This window comes from Gordionus sp. m RMFG-2023, chromosome 3 (genome assembly GCF_954871325.1).
Source record: "Gordionus sp. m RMFG-2023 chromosome 3, tfGorSpeb1-WG-v2, whole genome shotgun sequence".
In the NCBI taxonomy this organism is placed as follows: Eukaryota; Metazoa; Nematomorpha; class Gordioida; order Chordodea; family Parachordodidae; genus Gordionus; species Gordionus sp. m RMFG-2023.
In genome coordinates, this window is record NC_088777.1 from 30,681,218 (window position 1) to 30,704,982 (window position 23,765).

Sequence of the window (23,765 nt, forward strand, 5' to 3'; positions counted from 1 at the left end):
ATTTTTTAACGATTAAATGGCGTGTTATATGATTGAAGTGAACAAGTTGTTTTTTAAAATATTATATTACGCAAAATTTTAAACAAGGTGAAACATACTTACTTAAATAAGTATTAGATGAATTGTGGATTTTAATGTTAAAAGGTAAAATAGTTTGATAATATCTTTTTAGTTTAATAAACACTTTCTAATCCATAATTTGTAATTAAAAGATTTTTTAATTATTTAAGTATGATTATTTGATATAAATATATTTATTTATATTTCTGTTATTAAATTTAAATAAGGTATTCAATGAATTTAAAGAAATTACGATAATGGAATTATTAAATAACTTGCCATGATCATTATTATAGAAATGAATATTTAGCAGATAAAATATTATATTTATCCCAGAATATATTAGAGCATAGATATGTTGTTATTGAAATATCTTCAATTTACATATATTTATTTTAAATATTATAAACAATTACATAATTCCAAAAAAACCTTGCAAATTATTTATTACACAATTATATGGAATGCCATTTAATATAATTTTAATTCTTTATAGCACCATCAATAGATTTTCTACCTTTATCCCTAATTTTTTCTTAAATGCATCTCTTAATTCAATATTGTAAAACATGTATTATATATTTAAGATATTCTTTGTCTACATTTTTTTAATTTTATTTATTAATGTAAATTTTATAATAAAAATATATAAACTTATCTGGTGAATTATTTTTTAATAATAGTAATCTATTTAAGAATATCTTTCACTTGGATATCTTATCCCATTAAATATTCATTCTTATTCTGCTCGTATAGGCTATTTGAAAATATTTTGCTCCTATAAGTAATTTATATGCTTTTTATTTTAATAAGTACATAATATTAGCCTTAAAGTGACATTGGTCTCTTTTCTGGTGATATAGTACCACACAAATTATTTATTATAATATTTTGTAATATAAAAAATCAGCTGTATAATAAAAATCGTTTGTTGTTTGGAAGTAAAAAAAAAATTCCGAAAAACGTACCTCGGAAAACGCTTAAAAAAAACGTTTTGTTTGGAAGGGGCCGAATGTGGCAAAAATCAATCATTGTATGAATGTATTAATTGACAATACATATATATAATTTTATGAATAACAAACGTAATATAGATCCCAAGAATATGATGACACTTCACTTATCTAGCAGTATACACAATTATTTAGAAACTGACTTAAAACAAAAATTGGTACCATACGAGAATAACCCTTCTATTCCTTACCCTTTACCCAACGACGCCTCCAAAATTTTTGCCGAAAAAAAAACCCGAACAAGAAAAAAATGCCAACCATTACCATCACTATATAATCCAAATAACCCAAATGATAATGTGAGTTATAATTATTTGCTTATATTTTGCGTAAAATATAATTTATTGCCAATATAACAATTTATTAAAAATTATGTACTACCCATGTCAGAATTAGTTTGGCATAGCAATAAATTTGAATTAGAAGAGAAATCAATTTGTTAAACTTTTTCGAATTTCTTATATTATTTAATCAAAATCATCCACTGAAATTTACAGCAAATCATATTTTTAGATTCTTGCGTTTGACATATGAAATAGAATTAATTCCGCTTTTTAAATGAATATAATTTATTTATTAATTTTATATTTGATTTGGAAAAAAGTGTTGTTATGATAAATAATTTGGCAATGGATAGTACACTCAAAATTCATTCTTGCCACCTTGAGAATAATGTGTCTTAGTTCAATATTATACAAATCTGTATAAAACATAATAGGAGAAGAATCAATCGGAAGAACGAAAGCTCCGTTGGCTGAAGGACGAGCAACGTTTACTCAACCAGCAGTTACCACCGTCCCGTAAAATAGTGCTACAATTCGAATTGTTAGCTACTAATTCTTGCCCTAATGCTAATAAGAGAACATTGAGAGATGGGGAAAGGGAAGATGATATCAAATTTCTTCCCGATAATTACGAAAATTGTTGCCCATTGAAAAAGGAAGAATGGCAAGATGACACTTATCCAGTAGCAATAAACATCGAGAATTCGGAAGGTGACTCCATCATCACTCCCATCCGCAATAATCATATTCAAACTGTAATTTCTAATAGTGCTGCCTTGAAATGTCCTTGGTGTTATACATTGTGTATAGATTTGTACGCCTTCCTCAAGCATTTTAATCTATTTCATTTTCGTTTTCGTTACTATTTACAGGTATATATCGTTAAATATAATAATTATTTTAAAAAATCTAAAAAATCCCTCGTTAGCTGTCCCTTATTATTATTATAGTGTTTTATCTATTTTACTCGAATCATGCTTAATTTCGGATTTTATTTTATACACCGATATTTAAAAACCATATCGGATTGGTACAATTAATAACTTTTTAGAAAAATTGGCAAAAACTAAAACCATAATTGAAGAAGTTGAATGTGCGATTATTGCTATTGAAACAAATCCGTCATTTATATAGAGAAAGGAATCACTCATCAATAAAAAAAAATACTGTTGGAAACAATATAAAATAATTGGATAAAAAAATGAGCCATTGCCTTAAACTTAAATATTAGTTAGCAGGAAAATTTAAAATTTTCTGAATACTTTCAATAGTCCAAAAATGAATGATTAAATTTAATAAAATGATTGGTAAATTTGGAACTAAAGTAAAGAATACAAAGTTTTACAATGAACATGTTGATTACTTACGAATAATTTCAAATTTTTACGAATAGTTTCAAATAATTCAATCGAATAACGAAATAGCTATTATTCTTTGAAAACGTGGTCATAAAGGACATTGATCAGTATAATAGAAAATTACTAAATAACAATTATATTTTAACCAATGCCCGTTTAGGCGCAAGCACTGTATGCAGCAGCAAAAGCCATTTTTTTGTATCTTAAGCCGGTCATTATATGGAATATAATTGATTTGAATATCCAAACCTTAATTAAAACGGCTACTAACTTAAGGAGGTGATTAAAGGTTTCGTAATTTTATTATAAAGTCAAGACTATGGTTAATTAAGTTAAGACGAGACACTAATATGAGTGACGATTGTCAAACTAAAAGGGAAGAAATGAAATTTTTTTTAAAACTATCTTACCATAAATTAAAAAAAATGATAATATAAGATTGAGGAAGCATTAATAGTAATACGGGTCATAGTAAACGAAAATTATCAATCTACCCACAAGGAAGATTTATCGAATTTCATGATGACTTCGGGACTTATTTCACACAAGGGCTCCTCATTATCACCATCTCATCACAGGATCTATAATGTTTTACCGTTTACCGAAATTTTAGCTTTCAAGTATTACCTTAGCTTAGTTTTTTTATAAATTTTATATACACTGTGTCCCAATTGAACTTCGTTTTTGTTCTGGCAATAAATCTGTCAATTTTAAATAATTAAATAGATTATAGATCGATAGAGGGATAAATTATCAATGTTTTCTGCAAATTTCATCTAATTCTATCAACAGGGTCCAAAATGCATATAAAGTTGGAAAAACAAAATTCGAACTTTTCAAACATTTAAAAATTCATTTTTATTAAATTTTATAATTCGACGAAAACATCAACATTTAAAATTAATTTGAGTCAAATGTTGTTCTTTAAAGTTGATATTCAAAATTCCCGCAATTAGGTCGATGTTCTAAGACGATCTCGCCATTCATTGATTGCACGATTAACAATTCCTTGATTAAAACGATTCCATTCCTCCATAAGTCACAATATTAGATGACCAATATTGCGTATGCGGGTTTGATAAACACGTTCAAGGATGCTCCATATCTTGTAGTCAACCGGATTGGATCAAAATCTAAGATTTACTGGTGAATTTACTGTAATCCTTTTCATCCGTGAATCACATGAAATGAACTGGGTATTTTTGAAAGAGTTGTTTTGTATGTACCAAGCTGGTAATCTTATTCTTATTGGTTAGGTTCTGACTTGTTTCTTTTTTAAACATGTTAGCTACAGTTCTTTGTTTTTAATTCGATGCACTGAAGTTCGCGAAATACCAGTTTCTCGGGATACTTGACGATATGTTCTATGGGTTTCACTTCGGTCTTATTGTCTCAATAGTCAATACCAATGTTTCAACAAAATAAACATTTTCCTTAGTATGAGCCGTGCGTGACCTATAACCTCTATACCTTTTTTTTCTGTTGATTCGGTATTATCATTTTTTGCAATAAATTTATTCAAGGATGCAATAGACCATTTTCTGTTAAGAAATTCCTTCAAAAACTTTGCCTCCTTGATGTTTTTCTTGTAAAATTATAATTAAACTCCGTCATCTTTACTGTGAACCATTTGGTTTATCGTCTGCTTAAATGGAAATGACGTTATTATACGTCATATTTTTAGTTTTTAGTTAGTAAGGCATACAGTTTTGTAAAAAAATAATTTTATCTTTTCAGCTTCAATTTTGTTTGCCCAACTTTGAATGTGCATAATTTTGGACCCTGTTGATAGAATTTGAAGAAATTTACAGAAAACATTGATAATTTATCTCTCTTCTATCAATCTATAAAATTTATTGAATTATTTTGAGAATTGATAGATTTATTTCCAAAACAAAGGGGGGTATCAGTTCAATTTGAACAATGTATTTTTTCTCAAAGTTTTTTGATAGATTTTATCAAAATAATCTTGAATAAGACCTTTTTTAGGTTTGGTATAAAAATTTTCACAGTTCGGTCCTTACTTATCCGGTTAAAATGTTAAAATTAGACCAGACCCGTTACGATGATAAAGAAGGATACAACCCCCCCCCCCCCTCCACCCCCCATTCTATCCAACTTAGGACCTAACCTGAACTGCTTGTCTAATAAAATAATTAGTATATAATTTTTTTAAAATCTTTTTGCTCTTAATTTTATTTATTTTGTTAAAGTTTTTATTATTTTTACTTGAAATATGTTAACTTACAAAAAAAAATATAGATCTAATCGACCCAAATACTGTAGAAATTTAATGGAATTTTGCGATCCATCGTCTTTTTCGAATTACAAAAATGCTTTGCAAGAATTGAATTCTTGTAATCTTTTGCATTACCCTAACCAGATCAAAAAAGGGCACGATAGGTGATTTATTTATTCTATATACTTATAAAATAAAAATTAGACCCCAAATTAATGTTTCTGTATTTAAAGTTTTACCGTTTATTTTTGATCGTAGAAATTTTATAAATTAAAATATATAAAATGTTTTAACATTTAAAATTTCTGCTCTCTTGAGTAACGTGAAATTATGTTTTTTAACTCTATTTCCTTTTACAATCATTACTATTTTTCCACCCAACGTCAAATAGTTCGTGCAAAAATTTTTTTCTCTAGTCAAAAGATTTAAAGAAAGATTATTTTAATATTTATATTATATCTATAAAGCATAGTGAAAATAAATCTTGAAAAAATTTTGATAATTTTTTTTAAAAATTTGAATTTCATAAAAAAAATATTTTTACATGAATATAGCAAAAGATTTTAGCATATTCAAGTAAGATTTGATCAAAAAAAATCTCTTTTCTTTAAAAAAAAAATTTGCTTAAAAATATTTTGAAGATATAAAATTTATATTATTAAATAAAAATTTTATGAAATAAGAAACATTTATAACTAAGTTAAATATTTTGCGAATCAAAAATTTAGCCATTATCATGTTAAAATCAAGCAAAATCTTCTTTAATATAACCACATGGATTATTGCGGGTATAGATTAAATCAAGATTTAAAATATTTCTTTTGGGAAATTTATCGGTAAGAGTAAGTTTACAGAGGTTTTTTTTATTATTTAAAATTTAAAAATGGCCCCTCATCCAAAGTATTTGAAACAAATAATTTATAAGATAAATTTTTATAAATCGAAAATCACCGTCAATGTTTATGAAACTGACTACATGCCAGATAATTTTCAATCAAAAGATAAAAGTTGCAATATATTAAATGCTCTTTTTAATAAATATCTATTCATTTTTTCCTTAACCTAGAAAAATAAACCTGATAAATGCGCCAATCAGGATATGAAGGTTAGACTTTTGTTTTACCAACCAGGCATCGAAGCTACTGAACCATAGGAGCTACTTAACTCTTTATAGCACAAGTGGAACTATGCAGACCACAATAATTTAAAAAACGCTATTACTTAAAATTGTTTCGATTTTTCTCTCTCGATCTTTTAGTAGCTCACCTGCAACAGTTGTTATTTATTCATTTTTCACTCATAAATTTTTTGAATTGAAATAATTTCACATATGATTCTTATAGCTCGAAGATTGTACCATAACATAAAATAATATTTAATAAAAATATTTATTTTTGAGTGCTCTAGATGCCAATGAAGTTCGACAATTTGACATAAATTTATTTCTTATAGCCTCAACCTATTTCAATTATGACTAAAAGAAATTCCATTTTTCTAAATTTTTTATATATTTTAATTAAAAAATTTTGTTTATATTCTTTAGTAAAAAAATACTATTTCATCATAATATTTTTATTATTTAGAAAATTCATGATTTTATTGTTATTCTTATATATTTTCATATAATCACTCATTCATAGTCGGCCCAAAATAATCAGTATTTTTGTATTCTCCACCGTGCATCGGCGAAGTTTACAAATTAAACTCTATTTTTCTATACTTCGCCGCGAATTTGCACAACTGTGAATGCGGTGTAGAGTACTTTCAATATAAAAATTATTTACATATTATTATGAAATACTTGTCATTTTATGTTAATTATATTTTTATAATAATTTTTAAAAAATATTAGAATATTTAGATAGATATTTGCGTAATTTATTAAGATAAAAGAAAACCCCAACGGCTTTGAATATTGGATTAGAAGGTACAGTTGTTCCAAATGTATTCAATGTCGTCCAATTGCCCTCTTCGCATTCTATTACTTCAATAATTTTTTTTACATTTTCAAAGCTTTTATCACATTTGAAACAACTTGAAATTTTTCAACTGGGACTATAAGAAAAAATAGACTTGAAAATTCTCTAGAAACAACTAAAATTATGGCAAAAAAGAAATGGGCTATTACGATTACCGATTTGAATAGACAAATGAAATATTTCGGGTTCATGAAATGATAGTTCAGTGGTGACAGTTGCATCATTATGCAAAGCTCTTACTTAGTCCTCCGTGGCAAGATTTTCTCAAAATATTTTCTCAAAATATTTTCTCAAAATATTTTCTCAAAATATTTTCTCAAAATATTTTCTCAAAAATAAAAATTACACAACCTTATCTCTTTAATTTCTATAATTTTAGAAATTTAATTGATGTGATAATGGTAAATTAGTGGAGGTTATGCAATCGAGTTAATCCTGATGATAACAAATCATTACTTACATTTCGGCCTGAAATAATTACGACCCATTTAAAATCTTCCCTGTAAACTAAAAGAGAGGTACAAGTGAAGACCTTTCTAGTCAATTTTCCTTATAAGTTGAACAACTCAAATTTTTTATGTATTAAACCACAATTACTAATAACAAAATGAAGATAGATATATATGTAACACATGTCATATGCCAACACATATGAATTATTTTAAAAAATTTCATAAAATATAAAAAATTACAATTGTATCTAATAAAAATGTAAAATGTATCAATAAATTTTGAAATCATATTTCGATTTTTTTCAAAAATATAATATTATCTTATTTTTATACCCCTAATAATCACCGATGCAGATATACAATGGTTCAGATTTCCTATTTAAGATCATTTTTTCTACCTGTTCATATTTAGACTAAAATAAAAATAATTTGAAAATATTAATAATTTTTATCTCTTTCCTGTGATGTTTTTCACCTAAGCTACGAGAGGCTAGAAATGTAGTTTTAATTTGTATTTATAAATTAATTTTTGAAAAGTTTTTTATTCCTTAATCTTTTTAAATTAATATAATTTGTTATGCGACCACTTCAATCATTCATTTTATATTTATTAAGAAGAGAATAGTTTGACACTGATTGTAATTGATCTCAGTTTTTCTTTTCTTTGACCTCTATATTAGTATTTTTGCGTTTAGAGGCTTTGACAATATAAGCTTTTTTTGCCAAAAAATGAAAAACCGCTAATAAACATATTATTGTGTACTTTACTTTATATAATGAATAATGCATAAAGTGCTGTTGCCGAAAACCGGCTTTTTAAAAACGGATAAATTAAGATTTTAGCCAAGAATATTACCTGAGCCTCGAGATTGGGTTGGCCCTATTTTGACAAAATCTCCCCTAATCTAATCAAAATAATAAATTATAAATATATATATTAATAAATATTGATTATCAAATGAATAACGAATCCTTATTAGCAGACGATTAAAAGAGTTAAAACCTAAAAGTTGCTTATTAGATAATGAATGCGATATTTAAAAAAAAATTGATAATACGAAATTCCACAATTTTAACAAAAAAATCGTTATTGACTTTATTTTTTTTTCTTAAATTTTTTTAGCCAATTATTTGACCTTGTTAGATTGTATTATATCAATAATAGATTGAGTAACAATTATTCACGATGATCTACGTTATATATATATCGAAAAAACACTTATGTTTTTAAAAATTACATATATAGAGAAAAGGGTATTTTTAAATCAATTTTTGAAGAATATTTTTTTTCGAATTGATAAAATTGGGTTTAAAAATAATTCAACCAAAAAAAAATCAGTTGAACACATCCTGTGTTATGATGCTACTCCTGGATGTAGCGTGCTACCATTACTACTATTTTTTTTAAAATTAGCCCCCTTATAACTACTTAAAAAGTAGCTCTACTTACATTACATTTAAAAAAAAATTAATCACTACTTTTTTTATATAATCATCGGTCAAGGATTGTATTGCCATATCTATATTTTCCAACATTACAGGAACCTGTCATATTTTCAACTAGACTTGAATTTATTTCTCATAAATTTAGCTATATTTTTGAAAACCTTTATACTTTTTAAATACCAAAATTAAAAGAGTGTTCTATATCCCAAAACATCATAGGCATAAGACCTAATATAATGTAAATAAGTTGGAATATGAACAATTTAAAAGGCGGTTATAATGAATCACATGATTTGATCTATATATTATGATTAAATTATATAGAACATTATATTCTTAATTTTATTATTGAGAACACATCTTTTAGTTTAAATTTCGCTTATATAATCCGGTTTATCTATCTCTATTTCAGATATTGTAATATTTTAGATCGATATCTAGTTTAGATATATACAAATTTTTCCCATATGACATTTTAATATGTTTATATATATTTTTTATATTTATTGAAAAAAAAATTGATAAAAATTAATTTTATCTTTTTCGTAATGAACTGGAATATCCGTTTTATGAATTTTTAGGTAAACCATATAAACGGAAATATACAGCTCTTTATTTTCATTTTAAAATTAACAGAAATAAAGATTTTCACTAATAATTTTGGGTAAGTAAATAATATTTCTTAAGAATTTTTTAAAATTTTAAGTCGTAGTAGTCATCAGAGTTGTTAAAAGATACTTTTCAAATGGATCTATATACAGATACATACTCTAAAAAGAACCTCAACACAGATACACATTTACAAATGCAACTATATATATATACAATTTTTTTATCCTTATATACAGGGTTTACTGTTGTTTTCGAACAGAAACTCTTATTATGAGTAGGCCTACAAAAAACGAATCGAATCGAATAATACTATTATTCGTATTGCGCTATTCGCATTCGTACGAATAATAAAATCATTATTCGTTTCGATTCGTCGAATATTCGATTCGATTCGAAAATTTTTCTAAAGCTTATAAAATATTTTGCAAAAAAAATTTTACAGATGTTTAAAGATGACACTTTTAAGGATTCTCTAAACTAATTGTCATTTTTGCATATAAAATATAACAAAATTTTAGAAAGTATTTCATTATAGATTTTATTTATTAAAAATACGTTAGTAGCATAAATTTCCTTTATTTAACTATTAATATAATTTTTAGAGGTGATTATGACAATGTAATAGAGGATGAAGGTATTATAATGCACTATCTGAATTAGATTGTCTTTAAAATTTGCCAAAAATATGGTTACTAAATGGGAAAAGGATTTTCCTAATCAAATAATAAGAACTAGTCAGAAATTTTTAGTTATGAGCTCGAGAATATGGGAAAGAGGCACACTTTATAAAAATGTTTTGACTTGTTCATAACATCAAAAATGATTAAAGAGAAACAATCAAAATAAAATAATTATATTTTACTTTGAAGCTTTTCCTTTTCTTCCATTAAACTTTTTCAGCAAATATAACTTGTTATGATTTGATATTTGAAAATAGGAAATAAAATAAAACGATATGATATCCACTAGGAAAATTTAATTACTTCTTTTTATTTTACTTGCAATAAAATATTTGCGAATAATTACGAATATTTATATATAAATAATTTCGAATAATACGAATAATTTTCCTCATTTCGAATCGAATAATTGTGTTATTCGTATTCGTAAAATACGAATCGAATCGAATATCAAATAACAAATAATTCGTTTTAGGCCTAATTATGAGGGCACAAAATACGTAAACAACAATTTTATATTTTGTTCTAATTCAATTCGAACATTATATAAAAAAAAATAATAAAATAATATCCCAATTTTTAAAGTTCTTTTGAACAAATTCTCATATTAAAAATTTTTTTTTTTACATTAAACCTATAATTTAATCATTAAAAGTCAACGGAACTATGAAATTATTTTTCAAAATTCGGAATAAATTTATTTTGCTAAAATAATTTTATGCATCAATGGTATTTTTTTAAATTAATGGGCATCATGGCTAATCAAGGATTTATATGTTCCTTAGAAGGAAAAAAAATTTAATATATTTATATATAAGTTTTACAGGGTTTCCCATTCAAAAAAGGAAAAGTCCCAAACAAAACAGGAAAAGTTTCAATCAAGGAAAATGGTCAATCATAAAAGGAAAAGGTTCAAAATAAGGAAAATTCCCATTCAAAAAATAAAAATCTTTATATTGTCATTTTTTTTAAATTTTTATTTATTTTTATTATTCCTTCTTATTTTTTTTTCTAACATTTTGCTATTTCTTTTCTTTATTTTTCTTACTATATTTTCTCAAATTATTTTTTTTCTCATTTTTGATAATTCTTTTGCCTTTTTAAAATAATTTATAATTTTTCCCTGTTATTTTTCTTCCCTTCTCTACACCATTTTTTAAACAATTCTTTCCTTTTTTTTCATCATACATAACAATATTTTGACTTTTTATGATTTTTTCCCCTTATATTGATATCTTTTACATACATTTCTAACCTTTTCAATCTCTTTAAGTCTATTTTTCTGATATTTTCTCAATTATTTTTGATAATTCTTTTTTATAATAATTTTTAATTTTCGCTTAATTTTTAAATGGAAGACAATTTTTTTATTAGAATTTTTTACATATTAAATTATTTAATTACAATTGCTGAATTAAATTAATCGTTTGGTTATAAAGTATCTTTTTAAAATTAAATAAGTTTGAACTGTAATACCAACGATATGTAAATTAATAAAATATAATCGTTTTTAAATTCTTATTTTTAAAATTTTATTTGTTGTCTGCCATTGAGGAATAAAAATTAAGTGAAATTAAAAAGAATTATCAAAGAAGAAAAAAAAATTGAGAAAAGATAAGAAAAATAAAGATTAAAAATGATTTAAAGAGATAGAAAATTTAGAAATGTATGTAAATATATAAGGAGAAAAAATCATAAAAAGTCAAAGTATTTTGATGTATGATGAAAAAAAGGAAACAATTGTCAAAAAAAATGGTGTAGAGAAGTGAAGAAAAATAACGGAAAATTTATAAATTACTTTTAATAAGAATTAATAAAAATGAGAAGGAAAAAATTGAGAAAAGATAGTAAAAAATAAAGTAAAGAAATCGCAAAAAGTTAGAAATAAAGTAAGAAAGAATAATAAAATAAATAAAAATTAGAAAAATTTCTAATTTTTTTTAAAATATTTAAACAAATAACTATTTTTCTTTTGATTGACACTTTTCTTTTCCTTTTGAGAATTTTCCTTTTGAGAATTTTCCTTTTGAGAATTTTCCTTTTTTGATTGGACCTTTTCCTTTTTTGTTTAACACTTTTCCTTTTTTGATTGAACCCTTTACTTTTTTGATCGGACATTTTCCTAAACCTTTGGGGCTTCTTCTTTTTTGATCAGACCTTTTTCTTTTATGATTGAAACTTTTCCTTTTTTAAATGGGAAAACCTGTAATATTTTATATATTATATTTTATTAATTCGAAATTAAAACATGTTGTAATAATATAAATGTTAGCAAAAATTATATACAAAAACATATGTAAAAAGGATTTTAAAATTTAGGTTAGCCCTTTGGGAGGAGGCTTCCAATGTAATTGGATTTATGAATAACTATAGAAAACATTTCCAAGATTAAAACCTGGTTCATTGATAATTTTACGGATATGTGAACCGAGTTCTTTAAAGAAGGTTAAAGCACGTCCACCAAATCAGTGGCTTCATTAGGGGAGGACACGCAGGGGTTCGAGCCCCCTAAAAAATTTGAATAGCCCCCTGAAGCAAAATAAAAAATTTTTTTAATGGCTCCTTAATATCCTCTGAACTAAAAATAATTTTTTTGATTGCTCCCTAAACGATTTCTTTTATAATTCTATTAAGTAATATATAGATTTAATTTTATTATTTAAAAATTAATAAGACTATATAAATTTTTATTAAATTACGTTTTAATTATTAGATTAGATTAATACATATAAATTATATTTTCATTATGTAAGCTTGCAGTCAAAGTCTGTGTTATTCACTAAATATTTAGCATTAACAGTTGAAGCTTAATTGATTTTTATTAAATTATTATATAACCTTAATAATTTAAATAAATATAATCATTTATCAATTGAAAAACAAATTTAATATTGTAATCAGCCAAGTTCAAAATCACTAATTAACTATATTATTCATTTTAAAATTTAATTACCATGCCTCTTCCTAAAAATGTTTTCAACTCCAAATAAGTATAAGAGATTTCTTTATAAAGAGTAAGTAGACATTAGTTTATAATCCTCAATTATATATAATTGGTAATAAAATATTAGGTAAAATGACACTTTTACAGACGTATTTAACTGTTATATAATATATTACAGTTAATATTTTAATAAATTTTACTAATAAATGCTTTTGAAAATAAATATAAGTAACAATTTGCATTCAATTCTTTAACGCCATCTATTTTTTTAAAAATATTACTAGTGTTGTTAAAAAGCCCGATTTGGATAGATTCTTCAAAACGGCCCGATTAAGATTTTAGCCAAAATAATATAAGGTATGCATCGAGATTTGGCCAATAGATTTCCAAGCATTCCTGCCAGCTATGAGCAAAATCTTTAGGCTTACGTAATGCTATTTTGGTTATGATCTTAATCGGGCCGTTTTTTAAAATCGACCCTAATCTGGCTTTCTAACAACACTTTCATCATATAATGGATGTAATAAATTAGATATCTTTTCTTCTCTTTTTTACGTGTTTTTAGGAAAGTTATTTTTTTCTTATTTGTAAAACAATTTTAAGTTAAATTTTTAATACGAGTATATTTTTGATATTATTACAAACTACTATTATTTTAAGATATAATATACCAATTAGAGGTGGTGCGAGAATAATATATAAAATCTTAATTGCTTTCATCATATCATATCATATCACTCTAGTTCTTATTTTATAGTTACAAAATGTTTCATTTCTAATATGGCATCCATGCCGTGTAAATAACTTATGGCTTCAATATATTTGCAAAATTTCTTCTAAAGATTTTTAGTGTTTTTGTTTTATCAATTTATATAACATAATAAATTCTGATATGAGTTAACATCGCGAGTGTCATGGCTATGACTGCAAATTAACCAACATATATTATTTGTGTAGCTAAGTAATTTAAGATTATTACTGCAGCTGCTAATGCATATTTTAGATAAGCAATAAAGGTCAACTTGTAGTCGTTTATATATATCACATAGAAGATGATTTTTTAGAAATTTAATATTTCACAACAATTTTCTCGAATACTTATCTAGCTTCCATCATGTTATCTAAAAGGCTGTATGAATTGGATTGGTCGTTTATATTCACTTCTTCAAGAATTGTTAATTTGGTTAGGCCTGTAAATTTTTCCTTATTAGTCCATTCCATTCTATAAAACATTGTCTTAAATGGTAAGAGAGAGTTATATTAGTTTCATTACCTTTTGTCAATGTAAGTTGCTAAGAATTATATTATATTATGTTATTTTTAAAAACCAATAGCAATTTATTTATATCAGCAATCGAGAATATTTTATACTGTAATAAATAGATTTTGTAATATTATTTTTAGAAATGTCTTATATTGTTTTAATTATTTATATGCTAGTTTATTTTGTATGCATAATATAATAAATGACAAAATATGAAATTCAGAATAATTGTTCAGAGCTAGCAAATTAAAAAAAAATATAAATATAAAACCCAGAAGCCCCCATACCCCCCCCCCCTCCATAAATTTTTTTTAGTTGAGCCCCCTGAGATTGTAAAGGCTAGCGACGCCCCTGCACCAAATGTGACTAATGAAGAGGAGATTATTTTTATATCTTATATATTTTTTTTATTATATAGTCATAATATTTTTTTAGAATATATTTATTTAAATTCTGTGCTCATATGAAAAAATGAACATTTAAATATTTTTAATATAAAAAGCGTTAAACAAAAGTACATTAAAAGGCATCTTAAGAAGTACTGAAACAGATACAAATACCTATAAAATAGTATCTAGCGATCGATACTTTTTACTAAAGTGAACCACATTTTTGTATCTAGCTACTTTAACAATTTTGATATTCATCACGGACGTCACTAGCCTTAACATAGGGGGCCCGACTAAAAAATATCAGGTTTTTTAAAAAATATATTATTACTTTTTAAATTGAAATTTACAAACTCTGAACTAATATTCAAATTTCATATTTTGTCAATTAGCATATAAATAATATATAAAACAATACAAGACATTTGATAAGCTAAAGATAATGTTTTTAATACAAAATATTTATTTATTACAGTATTAAATATTAGAGATTACAAAGTATAATATCAAAGAGCGTTAAATTGATTTCGAATATAAAAAAATTTTGCAAGTAAAGAATTAATTTTAAAGTGATAAAAAAATATTCTTTCTTTCCTTCATTAACCTTTATATGGATTGTTGCCACCGAAAATCAAGCTACAGCATCCTCATCAGAATCCATGCCTGTATTTAATTTTATTTTTCATTACATTAGAAAATTTAATACCATAAGATATCTTCAGATTGAGCCTCACATTTAGCTTCTATTGTTTTAAAAATAAAATATTTATAATTTACTTATTTTTTTTCACTTAACTTTTTTGCTTTCAATGTTTATATCTCTTAAAACTACAATCAATTAGTCTTCATTTATTATCTAAAGCAGAGTTTGAAATTAAAAAACTATATTTTAAATGTATTTGTTCAACTCCAACTCTTTCATCGCCTCATCTTCCTTTGTCTAAAGTATCATCAACATCAGTATTGCTTCTATTTCCATAATTTAAAGCTTCTCAAAATCAATAGCTCTTCTTTCTTCATTATCTAATAAATATAAAATAAATGAGTTAAAGATGTTTTAATTAAATATACTTTGTTCAACATCAATATTGTTTCCATTTCCATTATTTAAAGAATTTATCTCAAAATCAATATCTCTTCGTTCTTTATTATCTTATAAATATAAAATAAATGAGTAAAAGATGTTTTAATTAAGTATACTTTTACTCCAACTCTTTCATTGCCTTCTCTTCCTTTATCTAAAATATTATCAATATTGCTTCCATTTCCATTATGTAAATTAAAGCATTCATCAATCGATCTATACTTTCTTCATTATCTAATATAAAATAAATGAGTAAAAGATGTGTTTATTAAATATACTTAGAGCTTTAACAAAATAGTTTCGTATGTTTGGATCTTAAAAAGAGTTATAGTAAATTAAATAATTTAAAAATGAGTAATATAGTTGATTAGTGATTTTGAACTCGGTTAACACAAATAACAATATTAAATTGGATTTATTTTATCTCCAATTAATAAATGATCATAGTTATTTAATTAGGGTTATAAAATAATTTAATATTAAAAATCAATTAAGGTTCAAATGATTGATTGACTTTAGATATTATTATTACATATGTAAATACTTTTTATTTGTCATATAATATGTCATATATAATATCTATATAATATCGAATTTTAAAAACTAATAATTATATAATATATAGTATGTATAATTCTAAAATAATAATATACTTATAAAAAATATATAATTATAACTATGCGTAATATTGATATTCCATTTTTAACACTGAATTTGATAGCAATTGTTAACTTAGTGAAAATATAATTTATACTATTAAACAAACTAATAATAAAAATAGCACTCGTTTAATAAAAAATTTTATAGTCTTATTAATTTTTTTTAAAAATAATATCAAATCTATATGTAATATATAATAAGATTCTTAAAAAAATTCGTTCAGGGGGCTATTTAAATTTTGTTTAGAGCTCGAGACCCTTCATTAGTGATAATTTGCTTTGACCCAATTTGGTGCTCTGGCTTGCTCTGAGCACGAACCCGGGGTTCAGGCCGAGGGTTCAGACCCATGGTTTAGACTCGGGGTTCAGAAGAATAATGTTATTCCAATTAATTCAAATAAAAATTATAGTTTAGAAATAGCAAAACGTATTGGCATTTTCTGGGGCTAGGTAGTAAAGCCCTGCAAGCAACTTAGCTTAGAGTTACCAAAAAATAGGATTAAAATGAGTTATTATGTTGGTTAGCCGAGCGATTATTTCCAGCTATACCATCCTAGATGTTATGTTTCATTAAATCATCACAACACCGAAAAATAAAAATTAATAAACTTAACTTCAAAAATATAAAAAAAAGGAAATTTTATTTTTAATAAATCATTTTTAAAATTAATAGTGAAAGTTAAATTTAATAAAAAAAAATTTCTATATAAAAATAACATAATCAATAATTGGCGTAAAAAAAAATTTAATAAATAATTTTAAAAATATAAAAAAACACATGCTTATTGTTGAGGATAATTATGTTTATGTCAAAGTTTAGAAAATAATGTGTTCAAAAGTTGCTTGTAGTAGATATCTTATAAATCCCACAAAGGTTTTGAAGAGTGTTAAATATATAAACTAATTATATATGTGAATTTAACATAGTCTGGAAGAGATAAAATGGCTAAGTCAAATTGACTCCAATCTAAATCACCAAGCTTTAATTTATAATTAGAATGAATAATAAGATTTAAGATTAGTAAATGAGATTTATTTTTTCTTAGTTTTCGTTTATCCTTAACCATGGTTCGGAAACACGGGTTTGAACCCTGGGTATGTGCTCGGGGTTCGTGCTCAGAGTTGGTTTAGTCGATTTTCTAGACCCAAACCCCGGGTTTGGGTTTTACACAACCAATTAACAACACTACCCCTCATGCACCCCCTAGTGACGCTACTGGTATTCATTAAGGACACTTATTCCCCCTCCCCAAAAACAGGAAAAATGTTTAGTAACGATATAAATTCATATTTTGAAATATATTTCTATTTTAATAAACTAAAATTTTATGCATAATTAAATTATTAATTTTCATATTTATAGTGAATATTAATTTTTAATTAGAAAGTAATATGCTGCTGTCATCGCTATTTTTTTAATAAAAGATATATCGCGCGTTCAGCTATCCCTACAATAGATTGTGATGCGCTACTCGAATATCTTTGCAATTATCTTTGATTTTTTACAATTTTTTTTAAAAAAAATAAGAATATATTTTAGAAGCTTAACCTACATGCCTTTAATGCCCGAAGATATCGATTATGACAGCGAATCAGAGTCTAACCCACAGTGGTTGATCGATAAAAGATGCAATGTAATTCAATTATACAACTATTTTATACATAAATCAAATAACTATTTCTTATTTACTAACTATCGAAATTGTGGATTTGCTTTCTTTATACTATTATATTTTTTGGTTTCCCCTTCATCATATTTTATCAATTCGAAAAATCTTCCAAAATTAATTTGTATTATTTTCTTCATTTATAACTTTAAATATTTTTAAATTTTTTTTAAAATGCTATGCCATTCAGAAATAAATTTTTTCGACTTAAGATTTGAGTTATAAAAAAAATGAATAAAGCGAGGCTTAGGTAAGAGGTATTATAATATAGTATATTGCACGAGATTGATTTTTAATAAACATTGCTCAGTGATCAAATCTAGTTCGCTCGCAATATGTGATCCCACACTGTCATATAAATTTAATGGAAAAAACTAGAACCTGAATTTATTCTTATGAAATATTTTTATAGGTATTTATTTACATAATTGAATAAATAATTTCCAAAAGTTAATCGACGACTTTACCGATGTGGATGATTTTGAAAAGGAGTTTATGAAGATTTGGAATCGATTCATGATGAGCAATAAAGGCAACATGTATTAATTAAAATTTTTTATATACATAACTTCTTTATTAATTTTATTTTGTTACTCAGCAAGATTTTTTAAATATGGTATCTATTCTTTATTTATTAGTGATAGCCTATTAGTTGAAATTTTTTGGCCGGGCTCAAAAAATTCATAGAAATGTTATTTTTATCATTTATAGAAATAAAAGGATAATTATAACTTCTTATGGATTAGGACGCGATTAAGGATTTTATTTAACTTTGTAAAAATGCGTTTAATTTATATTTTTAATTGTAATGGACCTAGCTCGTGATTAAAAATAGAATAATAATTTGGGTTGGGTCTGGGAATTTTTTTTATCATTTATTGGCTGTCCTCTGATATCTTTTCTTCGCTTTACGATCTTGGGCGTTGCTAATTTTAAAGTCCATTGTCTTCATACACCCGTTATCACCTCCATCCGCGTCTTCGTTGGTCTTCCTGAGGCATTGATCCCATTACTTCCAATGAAGCGCATCTCTTAACCCAATCATCTTTCATTTTTCGTCCAACATTCTCAAACCATCTCAATCTATTTCTTCTCGTCACAACTCCAATCTCTTCTTTACCAACTTTTTCCCGCATTTCGTTGCTTGTTTTTCTCTTTTATAATCTGACTATTCTCATCGCCGTTTTTTCCAGTTTAACTTTATGCGCTGCTTTCATTACCGTTTCGCTATAGATTATACAGTTTCTCTCACAGCATACATAAAATTTTCTTTAGCGTCAGAGCTGCGTTTTTATCTGTTAGAATAGAAGACACCATTATCATGAACCCTATTCACGCATGTCTTGGTAAAGTCACGTTTGTTTTATTAAACTCCTATTCATCACTACATTTTTTATGCACCCCATTGGATTGAATTTCTAGTAACATCTTTCCCATACACCACGTGGCCAAGAGTCCGTTTTTTCCCGATCTTTCACCCAATCATCCCCTTAATATTTCTTTCGTTTACTATAATATTTTTTGCTTCTATAACCGTTTTTCATATAATTATCTTATACTTTGGCTCTGCTTCATTTGGGCCAGCAATACAAGATCATCAGCTTATAGAAGTTCTCAAGATAGTCCTCCAAGAACCTTTCACGTCACCCTCAAGACTGATCCTTGATGTAGACCCTAACAACCGTTCGAGCATCCTCGTACATTGCTATCAGTGCCAAAACTAACCATTCCACTATCTAATTTTCTCCTCCAAGTCTACAAAAGCATAATAAAGTGTCCTTTTCTTACCTTATACTTTTCTTGAATTTGTCTTACCACGAAAATTGCAACTGAAGTTCCTTTTCCATGTGTAAAACAAACTGCATATCATTGATTTCCGTTTGATCTCTAATTCTCTTCTCTAAGTTTCTCTCAAAAACTTTTATTTCATGCTCCAGAATCTGAATTGAAAGGTATGAGCCACAATCTAAGGAATTTTAGCTCTCTGATATATACCAATGCTTTTGGTATAAAGGTCGATAGATTTGCAAGTATTATAGACAAGAATATTCTACTTTGACCCTTTTAGAAATATTTATCGGTTTTTTCTTTTGCTTTAAGAAAATGTCTCTTGCTAGAAATATCTTTTTTTTCCCCACGGAAAATGACAATTGTACTTGGATGATTGATGTTCCTTACCTTTAAACCTTATGATTAATTTTGAAAACTTTTATTTTTGAAAATTCAGAGCAAAAATATCAAATTTTTTGTTTTATGTGAAATTTTATTTTCCAGTCATGGTTTTCACCTATTGCTTATTTATATTTGAACAAAATTGTGATTTCATTATGAAAGATTTTTTATGCATAAAAATCACAAAATATTTTCTACAAAAAAAGATTTGAATTTTAGGTAATTTTTTTTGAGCATTGTCAAAAGATTTTAGAGATTAAAGATCTTCGAAGATTTTTTATTTTGAAGAGCATCTCTTTTTGAATAGTATATCTGTATAGTTTCAAAAAATATATTTAGATAAAAGATTTAAAAAAATTTGTTTAGCCTTCATTGAACTATTTTATAAAAAAGGAAAATTTAATTTTTAATTATATAACGTCACTTTAGAATCAGAGTTGTCTATATTAGCTTTTTTTAAAAAAAAGATTGGGGTTTGATTGAAAGAATGAGGCTATTATTATATTATATTATTAATTTTTACAAAAATTGATATTTTAAGATTTCTTGAGTTATAGGGAGCATATTTTTTATTAACATATTTTTAAAATAGTATTTTTTGAATATATATATTAATTTATCAAAATCTTTTAATATTTCTTCCCTCCATTCAAATTCTTACATTCTTCCTGGGAGCGATTGAAATATGGCAAATTATAGTATTTTATTAACAAGTAAATGATCCTTTTGTGTTAGTATTCTCCTTTTTGATAGATTAATAAATTTCACATCTTAGTTTTAATAAGGTTCATATTATTTGTTATATTAAACTTATGTTTTAATAAGGTTCAAATTATTTGTTATATTAAACTTGTTATTTTTAAAAAATTATTATAATTATAAAAAACATTAAGGTATCTTGGCGAATGCCACATGTTCGAAGCTTGCAAAAAGTTTATATCACTAAACAATTATTCTATTCGCAGCAAAAATTTGTCCAAGAATTTGATATTCCATTTATGCCAATTATACCATTTCGAACTCATATCATCCCAACAACATTCCCAACTTTGGAAGACATTCACCGATACAAATATTTAATAATCTATAATTAATAACTTTTTGAAATAATTTTTGTAATAAATCGTTTAATAATTATATATATCTTTTATACTTTCCTCCTATAGAATTTCTCAGGTAAAAATTGTTCTTTAACCTTTTGCATTTTGCTCATTATATAAAATATTAATTTTTTACCAAAATAACTGCCCCTTTGACATGGTCCTCTATATTAATAATACTTAGGCATACTTTAAAATGAATGTTAATTTTTCCTGCATAATTTTTTTTTACGATACAAACTGTTTGTTACATGAGATTCACATATATATATTATATTGTAATATATGATTTTTGATGGATCAATTTATAATTGAATTGTACATAATATACATAAATATGTTTTTTTATAACAAATATCTTTTTTTATTGATAAAATCTCAAAATTCAATCTTATCTATTATATATATTGATATATGACATACCACATTGTTGAATAATAAAATCCCCTTACTGAAACCACATATTTGCCAAAATAATTTACATCGATAAGATTTCTTGATATTTGACTGATTAAATAATTCCTTCAGCAAAACAAATTTACCTACCCTATCATCTAACCCACTAACAACATTTTTTGACAATTTGAAGGCTCGTCTAATAGAGGCAGGTTTAGACTTCATCTTACTTTTATAAAATTCTTTGCAATTGAAAATTCAAACTCAAATCTGTTTTCATCACTGAAAATTATCTGCGTCCATTTGGATTTACCCCAGGATTAATGATCTTTTGTTTATTTGAACCTTTTTTGCTTTTGATGGCTTATTAACAAAAGCTTTTTCTTTGCCCAAATGTCAAATTTAATAAGACTATTAAATGTGCCTTATAAAATGAAAAACTCATAAAATACATTTTTCTACTGCAAGCACTAATAGAATGATTCCTTTTGAGCAATGAATTCCATTCGGAAGTAATATCATTGGTATATGAATATCTATTTTCCATCAATGGATTATTCTAACATTTCAAATCTCATTGGGCTGTAACAATCTCTTTTTCGTTGAGCACTGATAGATTGTATATTTTTGTATCTATATATGATATCACGAGTTGTTTCATGATTAATCATCAATATTTAAGAAATATTTGTCATAGAGTCCCATCTTTATGCAATTTGATTTTTTTCTATTCAAAGGAGCTGAATAATTGTGCATTATTAATCAAAAAAATTTTAAGCACAAAAGAATAGGAGACGATAATATTAAACATGAGGACAGAAAATACACACCTTTAACTTATCTGAACATTCGTAAATTTAAGTAATGCGATCAATTTGATTCCTGAATTTTTAGTGGCGTTTATTTTGATTTATATACTGTTTACTAAATTATAAATATTTATATATTTTATTGATTTAATCCTTAATATGGAATGTAAACTTCTATAAGATTTATATATAAAATTTATGGCGATGTTCGATTATGGGTAGTATATTGAATTTGATTACTAAACATTTTTATATGCACTAACCATTGCCTAAAAATTGGCCTCGGAGTATTGATCCCCGGTAGATATGCCATTCCAAAAAATAACCCCCCCCCCCCACCCCCACTTACTTTTATTTGTGGCTGTATTTCGCAAATCATTTTAAAGACAAATTGAAAATATTAGAAGATGAATGTTAAACGATCCTTTATATGATTTTCCAATTGATTAATTGATATTATTTTTTATAAATCTGCCGAGTCCTTTAAAGGGTTTGTAAAAAAATGTGTCCGACTTCACAGGTTTGTAGTTTTTTTATTTTTTAATCCTGACCCGTTTTAAATGGGCTCGCTCCGTTTTCGTTTATCGCATTTAACAATAATACATTTCAAGTTTTTATCGACACCCTATCATATCAGTAAAAATATTTTTAACATTGAATAGGCCTTTACCAGTGCTAGATGGAATAGTATTGTTATATTTTATAAATAATGGATATTCTGGAAATTCGAAAATAGTTTTAAGTTATATTTTTTTCTACAATTTTCTAGCATTGAACCAAAATAATGAATAATCTCTCTTTTTCGAAGGAAAATCAATAATCCTTTAACAATTTCTTGAATCAGCTCCCCCTTCTTTTCCTTATTCTCTGGGTTTTGGATCCAATCTCATTCAAGAGGTAAATATGAGTGGGGAATGGTAGATATTATAAACCATTATTATATATTGCTCTAATCTTTAAAACAAATTAAAAAATTATATATCTTTTTAAAAGAAATTTTTTTTATCAACTGGAGGAAATGTCTCCCTGACCTGAGACTACACTTGTATCGATTTTGCAGCGAAGAATAACCTCTCATTTTCTGCCCAAACATCTTAATAACAATAGTCACTAACACCTTAGGCATGTTCGGAAATGAGGCACTCAAAATATAAATAA

General features: G+C 25.5%; 1 protein-coding gene across 1 annotated transcript in view; it reads left to right on the forward strand.

The window, feature by feature from the left end:
- Positions 1–21,696, forward strand: part of LOC135926100 (uncharacterized) — a 33,559-nt gene extending 11,863 nt beyond the window's left edge. Inside the window, exons 7-13 of the mRNA XM_065461790.1 lie at positions 1,155–1,372; positions 1,792–2,229; positions 3,154–3,335; positions 4,978–5,118; positions 17,992–18,097; positions 18,581–18,669; positions 21,196–21,696. Of these exons, the coding sequence (XP_065317862.1) occupies positions 1,155–1,372; positions 1,792–2,229; positions 3,154–3,335; positions 4,978–5,118; positions 17,992–18,097; positions 18,581–18,669; positions 21,196–21,382 (1,361 nt within the window). The 3' untranslated portion in view covers positions 21,383–21,696. The remainder of the gene's footprint in view (positions 1–1,154; positions 1,373–1,791; positions 2,230–3,153; positions 3,336–4,977; positions 5,119–17,991; positions 18,098–18,580; positions 18,670–21,195) is intronic.
- Positions 21,697–23,765: the final 2,069 nt, after the last annotated feature.